Raw genomic sequence first — 20,978 nt, 5'->3', positions numbered from 1 at the left:
TGATTCTGTTTTGATTTATGTGTAGTTTTTTTAGACAGTCTTTATATTCCAGAATGAGATTTTCACTCTGCAGCGGAGTGTGCGCTGATATGAAACTTCCTGGCAGATTAAAACTGTGTGCCCGACCGAGACTCGAACTCGGGACCTTTGCCTTTCGCGGGCAAGTGCTCTACCAACTGAGCTACCGAAGCACGACTCACGCCCGGTACCCACAGCTTTACTTCTGCCAGTACCTCGTCTCCTACCTTCCAAACTTTACAGAAGCTCTAATGCGAACCTTGCAGAACTAGCACTCCTGAAAGAAAGGATATTGCGGAGACATGGCTTAGCCACAGCCTGGGGGATGTTTCCAGAATGAGATTTTCACTCTGCAGCGGAGTGTGCGCTGATATGAAACTTCCTGGCAGATTAAAACTGTGCGTCCGACCGAGACTCGAACTCGGGACCTTTGCCTTTCGCGGGCAAGTGCTCTACCAACTGAGCTACCGAAGCACGACTCAGGCCCGGTACCCACAGCTTTACTTCTGCCAGTACCTCGTCTCCTACCTTCCAAACTTTACAGAAGCTCTCCTGCGAACCTTGCAGAACTAGCACTCCTGAAAGAAAGGATATTGCGGAGACATGGCTTAGCCACAGCCTGGGGGATGTTTCCAGAATGAGATTTTCACTCTGCAGCGAAGTGTGCGCTGATATGAAACTTCCTGGCAGATTAAAACTGTGTGCCCGACCGAGACTCAAACTCGGGACCTTTGCCTTTCGCAGGCAAGTGCTCTACCAACTGAGCTACCGAAGCACGACTCACGCCCGGTACCCACAGCTTTACTTCTGCCAGTACCTCGTCTCCTACCTTCCAAACTTTACAGAAGCTCTCCTGCGAACCTTGCAGAACTAGCACTCCTTAAAGAAAGGATTTCATATCAGCGCACACTCCGCTGCAGAGTGAAAATCTCATTCTGGAAACATCCCCCAGGCTGTGGCTAAGCCATGTCTCCGCAATATCCTTTCTTTCAGGAGTGCTAGTTCTGCAAGGTTCGCAGGAGAGCTTCTGTAAAGTTTGGAAGGTAGGAGACGAGGTACTGGCAGAAGTAAAGCTGTGGGTACCGGGCGTGAGTCGTGCTTCGGTAGCTCAGTTGGTAGAGCACTTGCCCGCGAAAGGCAAAGGTCCTGAGTTCGAGTCTCGGTCGGGCACACAGTTTTAATCTGCCAGGAAGTTTCAGTCTTTATATTCGTTATAAACTCTGTCTTTGTGAAAGAAATATTTAAACAATTTTTCTCTGTTTACTGAATTAGGTTCCCTATTTGTACTTTCGCATCCTCCGGCGGCCTGTGATCAGGATAATGTCATCCGCGAATGCTAAGCAATCAATATGGATGTTTCCTTTCCGTTTCCCAATTTGATGCGTTTCGTATTTGATTTTCTCGGCTCTCTTATCACTTTTACAGAGCACAATTAAAAAGTATAGGCGACAACCCGTCTCCCTGCCTGATTTCTGTTTTCACTTAAAAGCTTTTGGAGATGTCTCCACAAAACCTAACTTTAGATGAGGTGTTTGCCAGTACGTGTTTGATAATGTTTGTAGTTTTTGGATCTAAGCTGAGTTCTTTTATTATGCTGATAAGGGATTCACCGTCAATGGAAGTACATGCTTTCACGAAATCTACGAAGGTAACAGTTGAGTGCCTGTTTCTCAGTTTTCTCATTTCGAGGATAATTTTTAGATTTCAGATCTGTTCAGTGCATGATCTATTTTTCCGAAATCCACATTGGTATTCCCCTATTTGTGGATCTGGTTGATGTTCCGCCCGACTGAGTAGTGCTTTAGATACGATTTTATATGTTACTGCCAGAAGCGATATTCCTCTATAATTATTGGGATCTGTTTTAGGGCCTTCCTTGTGTAGAGGGTGTATGATGGGAGTTTTCCAGTCTTCCGGAATTTCAGCTTCCTACCAGATTTTATCTATTATATTATTAAGTTTAAGAATGATATCATTATCCAGAGCCTTCCATAGCTCCGTCTTAATCCCATGCTCACAGTCTGCCTTATGATTTATTTAAGTTCTTTCAAATTCGGGGATGGTGATTTGTTATTCTGAGTATAATTTTTACTAAAAGTGAATTTGGTTTCATGTTTATGACAACTGTGTAAATATTCAAATTATTTTGATATTATGTCACTGTTATCCTGCATGGGTCATTTGGTTTGTCTTTGGGCTTACTAGTTTTAATATTGGCGGTATAAATTTGTTTAGTTGTTTCTTAAATAATTAGTAATAATTTCTCGTTTTATGCCTTATGAAATCTTCATTAATCTGATGTAGCTCATTCGTGATGATCAACTTCTTCTCTCTCTCTTGAAAATTCTAGTAGCTTCTCTTCTCTTTTGTTGGGAGTTTTCTCTGTTTTTCTGACTTTTGTTTGCATTCCACTTTTTCCATGATTTCTGTCTTCTTATAGAGCCTTGACGCATTGGTCGTTCCACCATGTCTGTTTTTTAAGTTTGGTAGGTGGTGCCGTTATGATTGCTGCTTCGATGATGCCATTTCTAAGATCGTCCCTGGTTTTGAAGTTCGGCCTTTAATTTTCTCGGATGCAGTTTATCATGGTTGTACTTTGGGATCTTCTTTGTCTCTTGTATTTCCTGCGTACTTCATGCCTAACCCTAAACTTAGCTACAGAGATGTAGTGATCCGATTCGACATTTGCGGGTTTTCTATCTCTGACATTCATTATTTCCTTAGATGACTTCCTGTTTATTACTATGTGGTCTACCTTTTTTTCCCCACAGATTGGGTTAGGTGTCACATACGTCGTTAGTTTCTTAGGTTTTCTCTCAAAGGACGTGGACTTTACGACTATGCTATGGTTATCACATAGCTCTATTAGCCTTTTCCCGTTTCTATTGATACACTTTTGAATATAATATTTACCAACAGATTTCCTACATTTTCTTCTTTTCCAGTTTGTGAGTTGAAGTCGCCCAGCACAATTTCTCCAATATTCATCTACGATATGTCTGGTTTCCTTCTGGTTTCTATCACTTGATTGGGCATGGACGTTTAGAATTGTGTATACTTTGTTCGTGAATTTAAATGATAGAGAGAATGTTCTTTCGTCAGTTGGGTCAAAACTTACTACTGAGTCAATTATTTTATTAGAGATAATGAAACGACTGCCGACAATGGATGCCCTCCGCCACACACCGATGGGTGGCTTGCGGAGTATAAATGTAGATGTAGATGTACTTGCAGCTGGACTTGCTCTCATAGATTCTGTGTTCATTTCATTCAAAAGGTTCATAACGGGTTTCCTGTACAGCTGTAATCATTGTGTTCTTTTTATCTAAGTAATCTGTTACTGTTTTTAGTTTTCCAAGTTTAAGGAGCGATTCGACGTTTAATGTTGCTATAAAGTTTATTTGCTCCGATCAAATTTTGCGTGTGCGATCTTCATGTTGCTCCAATTCACCCAAAACTGTATGTTGTGGTCCCCCAGAATCTGGATGGCCATTTGACACCTCGCCAATGGATATGGTGGAGGACTGAACTCCTCAGGTATTCTGATCACATAAAGCTTCCTTATCCATATTGATTATTGTTTTGGTGATTAGTTTGTGCTAATCGGGTTCACCTCTTACTTTTGAAGGTAAGATGTGTAGGAAACGGCCGCACCTCACATGGTGGGCAGACGGCTAGCAGGGAGCCACTCGATATGAAACAGGCGCTACTGGATTTAACTTCCTTCCCAGACTGGGAAAGGGTGCCTCTTCCGTCAGCTTCAGCGTACCCCCGTCCATCTCTTCTGCTGTTGCTACTGTTGAGGTTTTCGTCGTACCCTGACAAGGGACCCTCACAAGGTACTATCACCAGGGCCAGGTGAACCAAGAGTTTTGAACGAGGTGTTACTCCTCCCCCTCCTCGTTTCTCAACTGGACTTACGACCGGCTATGGCAGTGTTTTATTGAAACAAACCTTTCCTTCGTAGCGTTATCGTGATAAGTTTTAATTGATTTGTATTAGTAAAGTGCATATTAAATAGCGTTTTTTCGTTAGTATATTGATAAAAAAGAAAAACCGATCAACATAAGAGATATATAAATCAGGAGTAATAGTCACTCACATTGTCTGAAAACAGTCTGACAATGCCCGGCTAGTTTTTCGACTTCACACCTGTACACAATATGTTCGTATCACTTCGTCTCCTTGCATGTTATGCTGTATAACAGACAGTAAAGGTGTGCAGTTCAGCATAACGATAAGGTTAGGGGTCACACGAAATGTGTCTACATCTACATCTACATCTACACCCATACTCCGCAAGCCACCTGACGGTGTGTGGCGGAGGGTACCATGAGTACCTCTATCGGTTCTCCCTTTTATTCCAGTCTCGTATTGCTCGTGGAAAGGATTGTCGGTATGCTTCTGTGTGGGCTCTAATCTCTCTGATTTTATCCTCATGGTCTCTTCGCGAGATATACGTAGGAGGGAGCAATATACTGCTTGACTCCTCGGTGAAGGTATGTTCTCGGAACTTTAACAAAAGCCCGTACCGAGCTACTGAGCGTCTCTCCTGCAGAGTTTTCCACTGGAGTTCATCTATCATCTCCGTAACGCTTTCGCGATTACTAAATGATCCTGTAACGATCTTCTCTATCTCTACTATCAACCCTATCTGGTACGGATCCCCAAGCAATATTCAAGCAGTGGGCGAACAAGCGTACTATAACCTACTTCCTTTGTTTCCGGATTGCGTTTCCTTAGGATTCTTCCAATGAATCTTAGTCTGGCATCTGCTTTACCGATGATCAACTTTATATGATCATTCCATTTTAAATCACCCCTAATGCCTACTCCCAGATAATTTATGGAATTAACTGCTTCCAGTTGCTGACCTGCTATTTTGTAGCTAAATGATAAGGGATCTATCTTTCTATGTATTCGCAGCACATTACACTTGTCTACATTGAGATTCAATTGCCATTAACTGCACCATGCGTCAATTCGCTGCAGATTCTCCTGGATTTCAGTACAATTTTCCATTGTTTCAACCTCTCGATACACCACAGCATCATCTGCAAAAAGCCTCAGTGAACTTCCGATGTCATCCACAAGGTCATTTATGTATATTGTGAATAGCAACGGTCCTACGACACTCCCCTGCGGCACACCTGAAATCACTCTTACTTCGGAAGACTTCTCTCCATTGAGAATGACATGCTGCGTTCTGTTATCTAGGAACTCTTCAACCCAATCACACAATTGGTCTGATAGTTCATATGCTCTTACTTTGTTCATTAAACGACTGTGGGGAACTGTATCGAACGCCTTGCGGTGCGGAAGTCAAGAAACACGGCATCTACCTGTGAACCTGTGTCTATGGCCCTCTGAATCTCGTGGACGAATAGCGCGAGCTGGGTTTCACACGACCGTATTTTTCGAAACCCATGCTGATTCCTACAGAGTAGATTTCTAGTCTTCAGAAAAGTCATTATACTCGAATATAACACGTGTTCAAAAATTCTACAACTGATCGACGTTAGAGATATAGGTCTATAGTTCTGCACATCTGTTCGACGTCCCTTCTTGAAAAAGGGGATGACCTGTGCCCTTTTCCAATCCTTTGGAACGCTACGGTCTTCTGGAGACCTACGGTACACCGCTGCAAGAAGGGGGGCAAGTTCCTTCGCGTACTCTGTGTAAAATCGAACTGGTATCCCATCAGGTCCAGCAGCCTTTCCTCTTTTGAGCGATTTTAATTGTTTCTCTATCCCTCTGTCGTCTATTTCGATATCTACCATTTTGTCATCTGTGCGACAATCTAGAGAAGGAACTACAGTGCAGTCTTCCTCTGTGAAACAGCTTTGGAAAAAGACATTTAGTATTTCGGCCTTTAGTCTGTCATCCTCTGTTTCAGTACCATTTTGGTCACAGAGTGTCTGGACATTTTGTTTTGATCCACCTATCGCTTTGACATAAGACCGTGTGTACATCCAATTCATTATGAACATGAAGTGATGGGCGCTTCTCATGGCTGTAGGTGGTATTAGGACGTGGAACGTATTTGGGAGACATTGTGTAGAAAAGAATTTGAGATGTCTGTGTGAGAAGGAACTGATAGTTGGGTATTGGGTTTTAAGAGATGACTACTATGCCAAATGCGCAAGGAAAGGCTGAGTTGAAGTGTTCATTTGGGATGGAGTGGAATGGATAAAATCGGTTATAACTGTAAGAAATAGTTTACTTGAGGTATGGGAGGGTAAGCTGATTGAAATTCCATGGGAATTTGGAGATGAAACGAAGATGTAATATGTTAATAGAGGTGCAACAGCACGCCACATTCTGTGTGCTGAGGGAGACTATAAGGTGTTGGGACTCACGTTTACGGGAGATATAGATGAGGTGCAGGAGTTGTAGGTGTTTGAGGAGGCATGAGAACTTACGGGGCTGGGACAGGTTACGAAATGGGAAAGAAAGTCGGATACGGAAAGCTAGAGGTAATGTGCGTCGTTCCCGAGTTGGGAGGGAGCGATGAAACGTGGAAACTCTCCCTGAAAGACGCGGAGAACCAGTATGTTTCTTTCATTGTCTCACTTCCAGTTGTGTCTATGTCATCTGTGTTTGGAGGATGCAAGGAAATTTAGAGAACTAATAGTTTGGGTCACGTGTTTGCAGCTGGTTCCGCAGCTACGGAGGGTCGAGCTCGCCAGTGGCGCTGGGAGAGCGCATCCGACAAGTGGGCGGCAGCCTCTTCCTACGCAGCGCACACATCGAGGACTCCGGCCGCTACATGTGCGTAGTCAACAACACTGTGGGCGCGGAGCGCGCCTCCACCTCGCTGCTCGTCACCAGTACGTACCTGCTTTCCCTACGTGCTTGCTAAGTGTTCATGTCACCATGTTGCTTCGCTGCTGCGAAATACCGCAACACCTTGTTTTTCCGATATTTTAGTTGCAATAATGTCCAGGTCACGATGAATTTGTCGAATGATATAAAATTTCTGCACTGTCTGTTACTGTTTGTAATGAACCATCCTTTTCTTTCATGTTGTTGACTACTATGTAGCTTCGGCTGTGTAGCCATTCTCAAGCGTAGAGTATAACCAAGTAAACACGCGTACTTGGGTTACGGTCAGCGCTCTTGTTCATGTCACACTAGAAGCAGAGCGTGGTTGGCTGGACTTGAGAAATACAGGTATAGCACCATGTGTTACAGAAACAATAATTACGTAGCATATTCATAAATGTGAGGGAGCACTGAACTATGAAGCTGTATTAAGCTATGTAGTTCAGCACTCTCTCACTCTTGCGACTATTCTGAGCAAGTCTTATTTTCTTAACACCCGGGGTTATGCTTACAATTCTATACACCTGCAACCGCGCTCTGCTTCTAAAATTATGTGAAATACAGTAGTAGTTTTTTTTTTTTTTTTTTTTTTTTTTTTTTTTACTTTATTGTTATTTTAAAGCCTGGACAGCAGGCAGGCTGTCAGCAGCATACTACGCTGCTCTTCAGCCATAGAAGGTACAATCAGCAAAAACAGGAGAAAAACATAAAAGTTACAAAACGGTGGGCAATAAAACAGGAGACACAGAGAAACAAACACGGAGCCGTTCACACTCGACGATAAGCCACACTGCAAACTGTTGAGACGACGCACAAACACTGAAGGAGACGATGGCACTGGTGAACGATGGAGTGTGACGGTGAACACTGAACACTAAACATGACGGCACACACGATACACTGATGGCGGTGATCTCCGGCGCGCGAATGTCCACTGAGCGTGTGCGAGTCCGGGGACCTGCCAAGAGGGCAACAGGGATGAGGAGGGGGAGAGGGGAGGAAAAGAGGATGCCATGGCTTAGGAGACGGGGACAGGAGGATAGGGACAGGGGAGGGGGGGGCCCGGGGGACGAGGGACGAGAAAAGGAGGAGGGAGGGAAAAGGGAGAGAAGGGAGGGAGGGTGCCCCGAGGAGCAAGCACAGGAGGAGGGTGGGAGGATCAAAGTTGGTAGGAGGGGTAGATGGAGGGGAGGAGGGCATCATCAGGGAGGGGGAGCTGGCGGAAGCCACCTTGGGAGAGGGTAAGGAGGGTGGAGAGATGGAGACCGGGTGGGACGTGGGAGTACAGGCGTGGCAGCGGGCGGGGGTGGGAGAGGATCGGGGAGACGAGCGGGTGAGGAGGATCGAGTTTACGGGAGGTGTATAGGATGCGTATCCTTTCGAGGAAGAGGAGGAGGTGGGGGAAGGGGATAAGGTCATACAGGATCCGCGTGGGGGAAGGGAGACGGATGCGATAGGCAAGGCGGAGAGCATGGCGTTCAAGGATTTGGAGGGATTTATAAAAGGAAGGGGGGGCGGAGATCCAGGCGGGATGGGCGTAACAGAGGATAGGGCGGATGAGGGACTTATAGGTGTGGAGGATGGTGGAGGGGTCCAGACCCCACGTTCGGCCGGAAAGGAGCTTGAGGAGACGGAGTCGGGAACGTGCCTTGGCTTGGATTGTCTGGAGATGGGGAGTCCAGGAGAGGCGACGGTCGAGGGTGACGCCAAGGTACTTAAGGGTGGGGGTGAGAGCGATGGGACGGCCATAAACGGTGAGATAGAAATCAAGGAGGCGGAAGGAGGGAGTGGTTTTGCCTACAATGATCGCCTGGGTTTTGGAAGGATTGACCTTGAGCAACCACTGGTTGCACCAAGCGGTGAACCGGTCAAGATGGGATTGGAGAAGGTGTTGGGAGCGTCGCAGGGTGGGGGCAAGGGCAAGGAAGGCGGTGTCATCGGCAAACTGCAGAAGGTGGACGGGGGGTGACGGCGGCGGCATGTCCGCCGTGTACAACAAGTACAGAAGGGGGGAGAGGACGGAGCCTTGGGGCATACAGTAGTAGTAGTGAACAATATGATATATAGGATGATTTAATCCTAACAATAACATAAAGTGCAGCGAACTGATATCCAGGAAGCTTTTTATTCCTTAATTGAGGCTTTCATATTGTAAGGCTTTACAGAACATGCAAATACAGGGTGGTCCATTGATAATGACCGGGCCAAATTCCTCACGAAATAAGCGTCAAATGAAAAAACTACAAAGAACGAAACTTGTCTAGCTTGTAGGGGGGAAACCAGATGGCGCTATGGTTGGCCCCCTAGATGGTGCTGCCATAGGTCAAACGGATATCAACTGCGTTTTTTCCAAATAGGAACCCAATTTTTAATACATATTCGTGTAGTACGTAAAGAAATATGAATGTTTTAGTTGGACCACTTTTTTCGCTTTGTGATAGATGGTGCTGCAATAGTCACAAACATATGGCTCACAATTTTCGACGAACAGTTGGTAGCAGGTAGATTTTTTAAATTAAAATACAGAACGTAGGTACGTTTGAACATTTTATTTCGGTTGTTCCAATGTGATACATGTACCTTTGCGAACTTATCATTTCTGAGAACGCATGCTGTAACAGCGTGATTACCCGTAAATACCACATTAATGCGATAAATGCTCAAAATGATGTCCGTCAACCTCAATGCATTTGGCAATAAGTGTAACGACATTCCTCTCAACAGCGAGTAGTTCGCCTTCCGTTATGTTTGCACATGCATTGACAATGCGCTGACGCATGTTTTCAGGCGTTGTCGGTGGATAACGATAGCAAATATCCTTCAACGTTCCCCACAGAAAGAAATCCGGGTACGTCACTTCTGGTGAACGTGCGAGCCATGGTATGGTGCTTCGACGACGAATCCACTTCTCATGAAATATGCTATTCAATACCGCTTCAACCGCACGCGAGCTATGTACCGGACATCCATCATGTTAGAAGTACATCGCCTCTGTCACGCAGTGAAACATCTTGTAGTAACATTTGTAGAACATTACGTAAGAATTCAGCATACATTGCACCATTTAGATTGCCATCGATAAAATGGAGGCCAATTATCCTTCCTCCCATAATGCCGCACCATGCATTAACCCGCCAAGGTCGCTGACGTTCCACTTGTCGCAGCCATGGCGGATTTTCCTTTGCCAAATAGTGCATATTATGCCAGTTTACGTTACCACTGTTGGTGAATGACGCTTCGTCGCTAAATAGAAGGCGTGCAAAAAATCTGTCATCGTCCCGTAATTTCTCTTGTGCCCAGTGGCAGAACTGTACACGACGTTCAAAGTCGTCGTCATGCAATTCCTGGTGCATAGAAATATGGTACGGGTGCAATCGATGTTCATGTAGCATTCTCAACACCGACGTTTTCGGGATTCCCGATTCTCGCGCAGTTTGTCTGTTACTGATGTGCGGATTAGCCGCGACAGCAGCTAAAACACCTACTTGGGCATCATCATTTGTTGCAAGTCATGGTTGACGTTTCACATGTGGCTGAACACTTCCTGTTTCCTTAAATAACGTTCCATCCGGCGAACGGTCCGGACACTTGGATGATGTCGTCCAGGATACCGAGCAGCATACATAGCACACGCCCGTTGGACATTTTGATCACAATAGCTATACATCAACACGATATCGACCTTTTCCGCAATTAGTAAACGGTCCATTTATCGCGAAGCAAATACCGTCCGCACTGGCGGAATGTTAGGTGATACCACGTACTTATTCGTTTGTGACTATTAGAGCGCCATCTATCACAAAGCGAAAAAAGTGGTCCAACTAAAACATTCATATTTCTTTACGTACTACACGAATATGTAATAAAAATGGGGGTTCCTATTAAAAAAAACGCAGTTGATATCCGTTTGACCTATGGCAACGCCATCTAGGGGGCCAACCATAGCGCCATCTGGTTTCCCCCTTCAAGCTAGACGAGTTTCGTTCTTTGTAGTTTTTCGTTTGACGCTTATTTCGTGGGATATTTGGCCCGGTCACTGTCAATGGACCACACTGTATACATGTACATAACCAAGGACTCTATAGGTTAATGTTTAAATTTGACAGCGATATCACAGCACTTGCTATCACATCAAAGAAGTCTTCCAGACCTCCATTAAAACCAAGGAGTGGGCAGTTCTCCACAATATGTCTTACAGTCTGTTCCTCCGCAGTGGTAAACTTCGTCCTCGGGTTTTGAATTAGAATGGCATTCTAGGGCGAATGTTAACTCCTGTGTTCTTTCCACTTCTCAGTGATATCGGAAACGTCTTTGGGCTGGCAGCTCTTCAGCTGCGAACATTCATAAAATTTACGACCACGCTGTAAAAACAAGCTTAAAAATATAAAACTTGTAAATCTTTTCGTTATTAAGAAAGGAGGTTATACACTGAAAACGTTAAATAACTGAAAATACAAAGTCAAGCACAAACGCGTGAAGGGAATCAAAGCACACGGAGAGAAAAAAATCCTTACGGTTCTCCGATGCCACTGTAATTCTGGCAGAGGCATCAAAGAACATGGACGATCACTTGAAAAGAATGAATCGTGTCTCGATATGAACTTATAAGATAGGTGCATAAAATCAACTATTTATATGTTAATCAGGTTAAGAGACAATGAATGTAAAGACGAGTTTCACTAGCTGGAGAATTAAATAGCTAACTGAGGAGGAAGTTAAGAGGATATAAAACGCCGAATTACAGTGGCAAGAAGAGCATTACTTACAGCGAGAAATAAGTTAACATATAGTATAAATTTAAGTGTCACGAAGTCTTTTCTGAAAATACGTGGAAGTCAGTCGCGAACGTCCAACAGCGCAGACATGAACGGACCAAAAGCATTTGAAATGCGGTGGTAAAGAAAATTGTTCTGGATTACAATGGTAGAGCGAATCACTAATACAGAGATACTGAATGGAATTGGGGAGAATAGAAAATTATGGCACTACTTGACTAAAAGAAGGGGTCGGTTGTTAGAACACATCCTGAGACATCAAGGAATACTTACAGAGGGTGGACAAACACATGGAAACACGGCGAGAAATGCATACTTCAACCTAAATACAGATGCTAGCCAGGCCCTCAAGTTTCAGTGCTGTATTCGACCACAAACGGCACATGTGTAATATCCTCAATACGTTGCATGTGCCATCGTGGTCAGAGCAGTGTTCATTGTACTTATGAGAGCATTACTAGACGGACTACCTTCGTACGAGCGCATTTTGTTAGTGTGGGTTGCCAACATCAGGGGTAGATATGTACTCAGGCGCAAACCTACTGTTCTCCTTTGACTGGCTGGTACTTAATTTATTGTTCTCCTTTGATTGACAGGTCCTTAGCCTATTGTTCTGCTAAAAGGATCCTTCCTTTTAACTGACAGGCACTAAATCTATTCTTACCCCTCCAACTCCCCTCTATCCCTAGGAAACCTCCCCCTCGCTGCTACAGGTGCACATTCAGGTCTGAGTTATTGGAATATCGCCTCTCACTACTATCAATTTGATTGACTACTTAATTAACTTGATAAATTAATTAACCTCTGCCACTCTGGTAAACCGCCTCCCCTCTCACCATCTCATCCCCAGAAAATGGCGGGAAAAAGGCTCGATTAATCGGTCATTTGGAGGGAAATCGATTACTGTGTGTGGAATATTGTTTTAGAGGTTTCAAGGAAGTGTATGGAATATACAGAAGGCCTATATTGTTTATTTATAATAAATCCAGTTCGTGGGGGTTGGATTTCTCTTGCTAATCATTCTCTGCTGTTTAGAAACATCTAGGTCTTGCAAGAAGCAATTACATGGGGTAAACATGTTGCATAACCTAATGGTCAGCACTGTACTCTTGGTGTCTTAACCGAATGTTTGGGCCTTTGTCGGCACTTAACCTATTGTTCTGTAAAGTGGTTTTCCATGCCACCACCATTTCCTTCAACTATTGTACTGCCCTTGATACCAAGTTAAGTAATCAGTTATTTCCTCCCACCGTTTTTTGGTACACTTTCCGAATTTCACATGCATTTGAACGCCATTTCTGGCGCATTCTTCTCTGTCAACCACTCCCTTAAACTATTGTATTGCGTTTTACATGAAAATTATTCAGATTAACTTAATGTTCTGCAATTAACCTGCTGTTCTGTTCAATGTCCCACACTCACACATACCCGCCACTCAACTATTGATATAAAAAAATAATGCAAACTAACTAAATCGATATTCTTCACATTTATGGGGTATTTTCTTTTAATTCAAAGCATCACTTTGGTCGGTGAAATCGATGCAATATACACTCCTGGAAATGGAAAAAAGAACACATTGACACCGGTGTGTCAGACCCACCATACTTGCTCCGGACACTGCGAGAGGGCTGTACAAGCAATGATCACACGCACGGCACAGCGGACACACCAAGAACCGCGATGTTGGCCGTCGAATGGCGCTAGCTGCGCAGCATTTGTGCACCGCCGCCGTCAGTGTCAGCCAGTTTGCCGTGGCATACGGAGCTCCATCGCAGTCTTTAACACTGGTAGCATGCCGCGACAGCGTGGACGTGAACCGTATGTGCAGTTGACGGACTTTGAGCGAGGGCGTATAGTGGGCATGCGGGAGGCCGGGTGGACGTACCGCCGAATTGCTCAACACGTGGGGCGTGAGGTCTCCACAGTACATCGATGTTGTCGCCAGTGGTCGGCGGAAGGTGCACGTGCCCGTCGACCTGGGACCGGACCGCAGCGACGCACGGATGCACGCCAAGACCGTAGGATCCTATGCAGTGCCGTAGGGGACCGCACCGCCACTTCCCAGCAAATTAGGGACACTGTTGCTCCTGGGGTATCGGCGAGGACCATTCGCAACCGTCTCCATGAAGCTGGGCTACGGTCCCGCACACCGTTAGGCCGTCTTCCGCTCACGCCCCAACATCGTGCAGCCCGCCTCCAGTGGTGTCGCGACAGGCGTGAATGGAGGGACGAATGGAGACGTGTCGTCTTCAGCGATGAGAGTCGCTTCTGCCTTGGTGCCAATGATGGTCGTATGCGTGTTTGGCGCCGTGCAGGTGAGCGCCACAATCAGGACTGCATACGACCAAGGCACACAGGGCCAACACCCGGCATCATGGTGTGGGGAGCGATCTCCTACACTGGCCGTACACCACTGGTGATCGTCGAGGGGACACTGAATAGTGCACGGTACATCCAAACCGTCATAGAACCCATCGTTCTACCATTCCTAGACCGGCAAGGGAACTTGCTGTTCCAACAGGACAATGCACGTCCGCATGTATCCCGTGCCACCCAACGTGCTCTAGAAGGTGTAAGTCAACTACCCTGGCCAGCAAGATCTCCGGATCTGTCCCCCATTGAGCATGTTTGGGACTGGATGAAGCGTCGTCTCACGCGATCTGCACGTCCAGCACGAACGCTGGTCCAACTGAGGCGCCAGGTGGAAATGGCATGGCAAGCCGTTCCACAGGACTACATCCAGCATCTCTACGATCGTCTCCATGGGAGAATAGCAGCTTGCATTGCTGCGAAAGGTGGATATACACTGTACTAGTGCCGACATTGTGCATGCTCTGTTGCCTGTGTCTATGTGCCTGTGGTTCTGTCAGTGTGATCATGTGATGTATCTGACCCCAGGAATGTGTCAATAAAGTTTCCCCTTCCTGGGACAATGAATTCACGGTGTTCTTATTTCAATATCCAGGAGTGTAGTTTAACAAAAGATCACTAATAAAAAAACACATGCTGCAAAGTGCCGCCATGGCCTAGCCATGCAAAGGTGCATGTTCGGGACCCTCAATCATGAGGCGGCAGCATCCCTTTCATAATTGACACCTGAGTAATTCCTCACGAAATACATGATCCCTAGGCACCATTGCTGACGCGACCAGATGGGAGCGAAGACATTTTTGCAGAGCGCAGACGCTCCAAGGGCGTGCATGTGTCGATGCCACAGCAAGCCACCGCCGGGCGCAACTCAGCATGAGCCACCGCCCTCACGCTCTGCTGCCTACAGGGTACAGGTGGAAGTTGAGTCTATTTTCGTGTATACAGTTAGAGTCCTTCAAGTGTTATACTGACGTCACAGAACTCCAAGCCGCACTCATGCCAGTCCCATATGAGAGACACCTCCAGGTAGCACGTGCGTTTACAGTTGCTGAGGCGATACCTATGGATACTGATGTCACAGAATATCACAGTGTGCATTGTTCCTAGCTATCCTAATGGGATAGCCGGTACGTCACTGCATTTACCCATCACACTGCTGCTCCTGCCAGTGTGGGAGCACCGTCCGACATTCTGCGGCAAAGTTATTTTGCACAGATCGCTAAAGTACACCGGCAGTTAAACCCTGCCAAAATTGTCTACAGATCATCAAATACATACAAGACTGACAAGAATATGGAGAGCCAGGAACATATTTACCGATGTAGCTACAATTAAATATTACGATTGTTTAAGCTTCACCTCCTTAATAGCAAAAATAATGTAATTTGAGACATGTACAACCTTTATATACATATATATACTTAATGCAATAGAGGGCAGGGTTTTTTGTAAATAAAACCAACAAAGACGAATGGTGAATAATTTTTTTCCTCTTTTATTCAGTTCACACAAATACAATATAATTCTTGAGGTACTATGCAGTGTTTGGGTTCAATATAGTATTCTTGAGGTACAAATTGAGCCTGCTATTCCGATGCAGAAATAATTTTACCTCACACGCAACAACAGGAACACTGGTAGGAAATTTATTTTTATAAAACTAATGCAGAGATACTTTCTTTACTACTACAACTAAATTCGACACCCCCAGTAGCATAGCTTTTACAGTAATTATGATGGTCTGCACATGCTTAGAATCTAATGTCAACAGTCCACAATAGCAAAGGTTTTTGAAATAACAATTCTGGTGGACTGTGAGCTATATACACTTAAAAACTATTCTGACTTGGATGGCTAGTGGCCGGTGAAAAACTTAAAAGTATTCTATTTAAAACATGCAAATTGTGCATTTATATATACAGCCTACACATACATTGCTTGTTGTTGTTGTTGTTGTGGTCTTCAGTCCTGAGACTGGTTTGATGCAGCTCTCCATGCTATTCTATCCTGTGCAAGCTTCTTCATCCCCTAGTACCTACTGCAACCTACATCCTTCTGAATCTGCTTAGTGTAGTTATCTCTTGGTCTCCCTCTACGATTTTTACCCTCAACGCTGCCCTCCAATACTAAATTGGTGATCTCTTGATTCCTCAGAACATGTCCTACCAACCGATCCCTTCTTCTGGCCAAGTTGTGCCACGAACTTCTCTTCTCCCCAATCCTATTCAATACTTTCTCATTAGTTATGTGATCTACCCATCTAATCTTCAGCATTCTTCTGTAGCACCACATTTCGAAAGCTTCTATTCTCTTCTTGTCCAAACTATTTATCGTCCATGTTTCACTTCCATACATGGCTACACTTTATACAAATACTTTCAGAAATGACTTCCTGACACTTAAATCTATACTCGATGTTAATAAATTTCTCTTCTTCAGAAACGCTTTCCTTGCCATTGCCAGTCTACATTTTATATCCTCTCTACTTCGACCATCATCAGTTATTTTGCTCCCCAAGTAGCAAAACTCCTTTACTACTTTAAGTGTCTGATTTCCTAATATAATTCCCTCAGCATCACTCGACTTAATTCGACTACATTCCATTATCCTCGTTTTGCTTTTGTTGATGTTCATCTTATATCCTCTTTCAAGACACTATCCATTCCGTTCAACTGCTCTTCCAAGTCCTTTGCTGTCTCTGACAGAATTACGATGTCATCGGCGAACCTCGAAGTTTTTATTTCCTTCACTGCTTGCTCAATATACAGATTAAATAACATCGGGGAGAGACTACAATCCTGTCTCACTCCCTTCCCAACCACTGCTTCCCTTTCATGTCCCTCGATTCTTATAACTGCCATCCGACCTCTGTACAAATTGTAAATAGCCGTTCGCTCCCTGTATTTTACCCCTGCTACCATGAAAATTTGAAAGAGAGTATTCCAGTCTACATTGTCAAACGTTTTCTCTAAGTCTACAAATGCTAGAAACGTAGGTTTGTCCTTCCTTAATCTAGCTTGTAAGATAAGTCGTAGGGTCAGTATTGTCTCACGTGTTCCAACATTTCTACGGAATCCAAACTGATCTTCCCCGAGGTCGGCTTCTACCAGTTTTTCCTTCGTCTGTAAGGAATTCGCGTTAGTATTGTGCAGCTGTGACTTATTATACTGATAGTTCGGTAATTTTCACATCTGTCAACACCTGCTTTCTTTGGGATCGGAATTATTATATTCTTCTTGAAGTCTGAGGGTATTTCGCCTGTTTCATACATCTTGCTCACCAGATGGTAGAGGTTTGTCAGGATTGGCTCTCCCAAGGCCGTCAGTAGTTCCAATGGAATTTTGTCTACTCCAGGGGCCTTGTTTCGACTCAGGTCTTTCAGTGCTCTGTCAAACTCTTCACGCAGTATCGTATCTCCCATTTCATCTTCATCTACATCCTCTTCGATTTCCATAATATTGTCCTCAAGTACATCGCCCTTGTATACAAGTACATTGCCTATGAAGGAACAAATATATATATATATATATATAATTTATTTTGTATTTTTTGGTTTTTTTAATTTTTTTGTTTACGTTTTTATGTCTTTTACACAGATAGTGTGTATATGTAATCTAATTTTTGTTCTTTTTTTTCTTTTTATCCTTTCTTGTACACACATTCTCTCTCTCAGTGTATGTATATACACATGTACATAGTACACAAAAATATATTCACACACACACACACACACACACACACACACACACACACACACACACACACACACACACAAAGCTACCTACACTATGAGAAGGGTCGTACTACTACTCTGCAGACTCTCTCTCTCTCTCTCTCTCTCTCTCTCTCACTGTCACTCAATCAGTCTCCCACCCCTTCTCTCGCTAGTAGTGAGTAGTGTAAGTATGGGTGAGTTTCAATCCCATCATCACAAATAACCCTTTTATCTTCATGAGGCGGCAGACCGATTTTAGACTGCAGCACAGTGTACACCTCATGTCCTCTCAATCGAATACTGGTCTGCCGTACCATATGCGGTAGTTGTGGTGCAGCACCACCATCACCACTGCACAGGCGCTGCAAATAGCCTTTCATAGAGAGGGCTCTCGATGCCATACAACACACACCCTTAGCCCACCTCTGGGTGGCACCTTCCAATGTGAGATACACATACATTATTGAGAGTAGACCTACAAACTCCACATTCGGCAGTCTGTTCGCCTCATCCTTCATCAGACCGATAACCTTTTTGTTCTGTGGAGTAACAGCATAAGGACTATCAGCCATGTATGAGGACATGTCGAATTCATTACCATGGCACTTAATTACTTCATATAGATCCGAGTTATTCATCCAATAGATGAAGCTATCTGTGTCCATCTAAAGTAATTTAGAATCTGCGAAATGAGTTTTTGCAAACTCATAATGAAAGTGGTATATGTGGCATTTGGATAGGTCTAGTATGCACATCACCATATAAATAGAGTTTGTAAACTCTAATGTAGTCTTCGCCATCTCCACAGCAATAAAGTTCTGATTGAATATGGTGACCCGCATAAAATTTGGTCTTCCAATGCATTTTCTTATGCCATAACGCCCACCCTATTCGGTTCTAAATTTCACATTGTTCCCTCAAACTCTCCATTGTTTTACTGAAAATTGAATTTATTCATTAATTTAATAAATATTTCTCAAAGTCACACAATGCAGAAGCTCTCTGTCTCGTACCCAAATCAATATACTCTTTCAACCAGGGGGACTGCTTGAAGGAGAGAGCCCAGGTGATTCTAACCAACTCCATACCCAAGCTCAGACACTGCTGGAGGTTACGATAATGAATAATGTGTCTCCACTTATCCCCTAGAGCTGTGGTCAGTTATGGTGTGGAGCCTCCTTGTGGAAGTAGTTACTCTGGACACAGCATCAAATTGGCGTGCACATCATACAAGGTAATAGGGTATGTGAGTTGTGCCTCTACCACATACCCTACATTAAAATCAGATGCCATACCTCCTATGATTTTTCCACCTAATATTTGGCATTTATCTGTGGACACTCTTCAAAACTCACCAACTGGCAGTGATTGCTTCATGGCATGCCCGTATAAGTTATTCACATCGAGGTACATTATATAACTCGAAACAAGGGATGCATTGAACCAGTCATCCATCAGCAGGTTATTTGCCTTCACGTGCCCATATACACATTGGCAAAGTCCCCAACGGATCCCTCGCTCAAAGAAAAGAAGCATGTCAGCATAGGTCAAAAATTCATTGTTGCGTCTCAAGACAACCCAGGTGCCATGTATTAAAAGGCGGGATCCCAAGAATATGTGGTCATGCATAGACTCCGGAATTTCTTGAAAACGTCCGCAAACAAGCGCACGTCCTTCTCCAAGTAAAGCTGTGTGTATGCTCCTAATGTGGAAATATTGAATTCCCACCAGACATTCACAGCATGCTCATACTCTGCACTCGTTATGGCATTGCCCATCGGGTTGCTGGAGAATGCAGTTATGTCGGGTAGCCTGGTTTCATTGAGTTTCGCCATACTATACATACTCATATGGGAAGACCCCTTCCTAGTCACAAGTTGAAACATTTCATTGTTGGGAAATGCAGTTAGAATGATATACACATCCCCACGAATGAGTTTCTGGAGTGGTGCCTGCATAAAATGTAGCGTATCAAGGAAGTGGAGCGTAATTCTTGGCATCATTTGTTTGGAGAATGAAATGTATTTCTCCACACTGACCTGACCTTTTTCCAAACTGAAATCTGCCAAGGGTTGAGCTGCAAAGTGAGTGTCATACCCACTTTCAGAGAAGAGCAGCATGTTTACATGCAGCCCACGCTCACCGGCAAGTTTTGAGATATGGAGGAGGCCCAAGACGATATGCTTCTCCTGCTCATCTGACTTTCTTTTCTTCTCCAGGCCATAAACATGAATCGCTATGTCAGTAATCTGCGCCTCGAATTTAGGTATGTCTGGGATCTTGACGGGGAACTCTATACCATCAAAGTTATATCACTTATGAATGTCAAGGCATCTACCACATTGGATCCTTCGTTGTGGATCGTATGTGTAATTTCTCTCACAAGCCAGGATTGACCATGCAAAACAAGCCTGATCCTTTCTGTCTTCGACATTAATGAATCCCTGCTTATTAGCCATATGTTTAGGTAGCTTGTATAGCTAGACCCTTCATTTGCCAGATCGTAGATATGTGTATGTATGTAGAGTCTTTAAGTGCATATAGCTCACAGCCCATCAGACCTGGTATTTTAAAAAGTTTGCTGTTGTGAACTATCGATATTAGATTCTAAGTGTGCACAGTCCATCAGAATTATTGTAAAAGCTATGCTACTGGGGGTGTCGAATTTAGTAGTAGTAGTAAGGAAGGTATCTCCGTATTAATTTTATAAAAAAAAACTACCAGTGTTACTGTTGTAACGTGTAAGTTAAAATTATTTTTTCTGCATCGAAATAGGAGAGTCAATTTGAACCTCAAGAATGCTATATTGTACCTCAAAAACTGCATAGTACCTCAAGAATTATATTGTATTTGTGTGAACTGATTAAACGAAGAAAAAAATTTATTCACCATTCGTCTTTGTTGTTGTTATTTACAAAAAACCCTGTCCCCTATTGTATTATGAATGTATATGAATATAAAGGTTGTGCATGTCTCAAATTACATTAGTTTTGCTGAAGATGAGTGCTATTAAGGAGGTGAAGCTTAAGCAATCGTAATATTTAATTGTAGTTACATGGGTAAATATGTTCCTGGCTCCCCATATTCCTGTCAGTCTTGTATGTATTTGATGATCTGTAGACAATTTTTGCAGGGCTTAACTGCCGGTGTACTTTAGCGATCTGTGCAAAATAACTTTGCCGCTGAAAGTCTCATCTGCAAAAAATAGTGTCGGACGGTGCTCCCACACCAGCAGGAGCAGCAGTTTGATGGGTAAATTCAATGACGTACGG

At 44.0% G+C, this 20,978-nt stretch overlaps 1 protein-coding gene and 1 non-coding gene across 2 annotated transcripts in view; one reads left to right on the top strand and one right to left on the bottom strand.

The window, feature by feature from the left end:
* The window catches only part of LOC126470960 (Down syndrome cell adhesion molecule-like protein Dscam2), a 971,805-nt gene that overhangs the window by 782,801 nt on the left and 168,026 nt on the right, over nt 1-20,978 (top strand). Inside the window, exon 4 of the mRNA XM_050099009.1 lies at nt 6,673-6,848. Within this exon, the coding sequence (XP_049954966.1) occupies nt 6,673-6,848 (176 nt within the window). The remainder of the gene's footprint in view (nt 1-6,672; nt 6,849-20,978) is intronic.
* On the bottom strand, nt 418-492 carry Trnas-cga (transfer RNA serine (anticodon CGA)). Its single transcript has one exon. It is a non-coding gene; the product is annotated as a tRNA-Ser (tRNA).

Source organism: Schistocerca serialis, chromosome 3 (genome assembly GCF_023864345.2).
Source record: "Schistocerca serialis cubense isolate TAMUIC-IGC-003099 chromosome 3, iqSchSeri2.2, whole genome shotgun sequence".
NCBI classification, from domain to species: domain Eukaryota; kingdom Metazoa; phylum Arthropoda; class Insecta; order Orthoptera; family Acrididae; genus Schistocerca; species Schistocerca serialis.
Note: the sequence above shows the minus strand (reverse complement) of the source record. Positions and strands in the feature narration are given on the sequence as shown.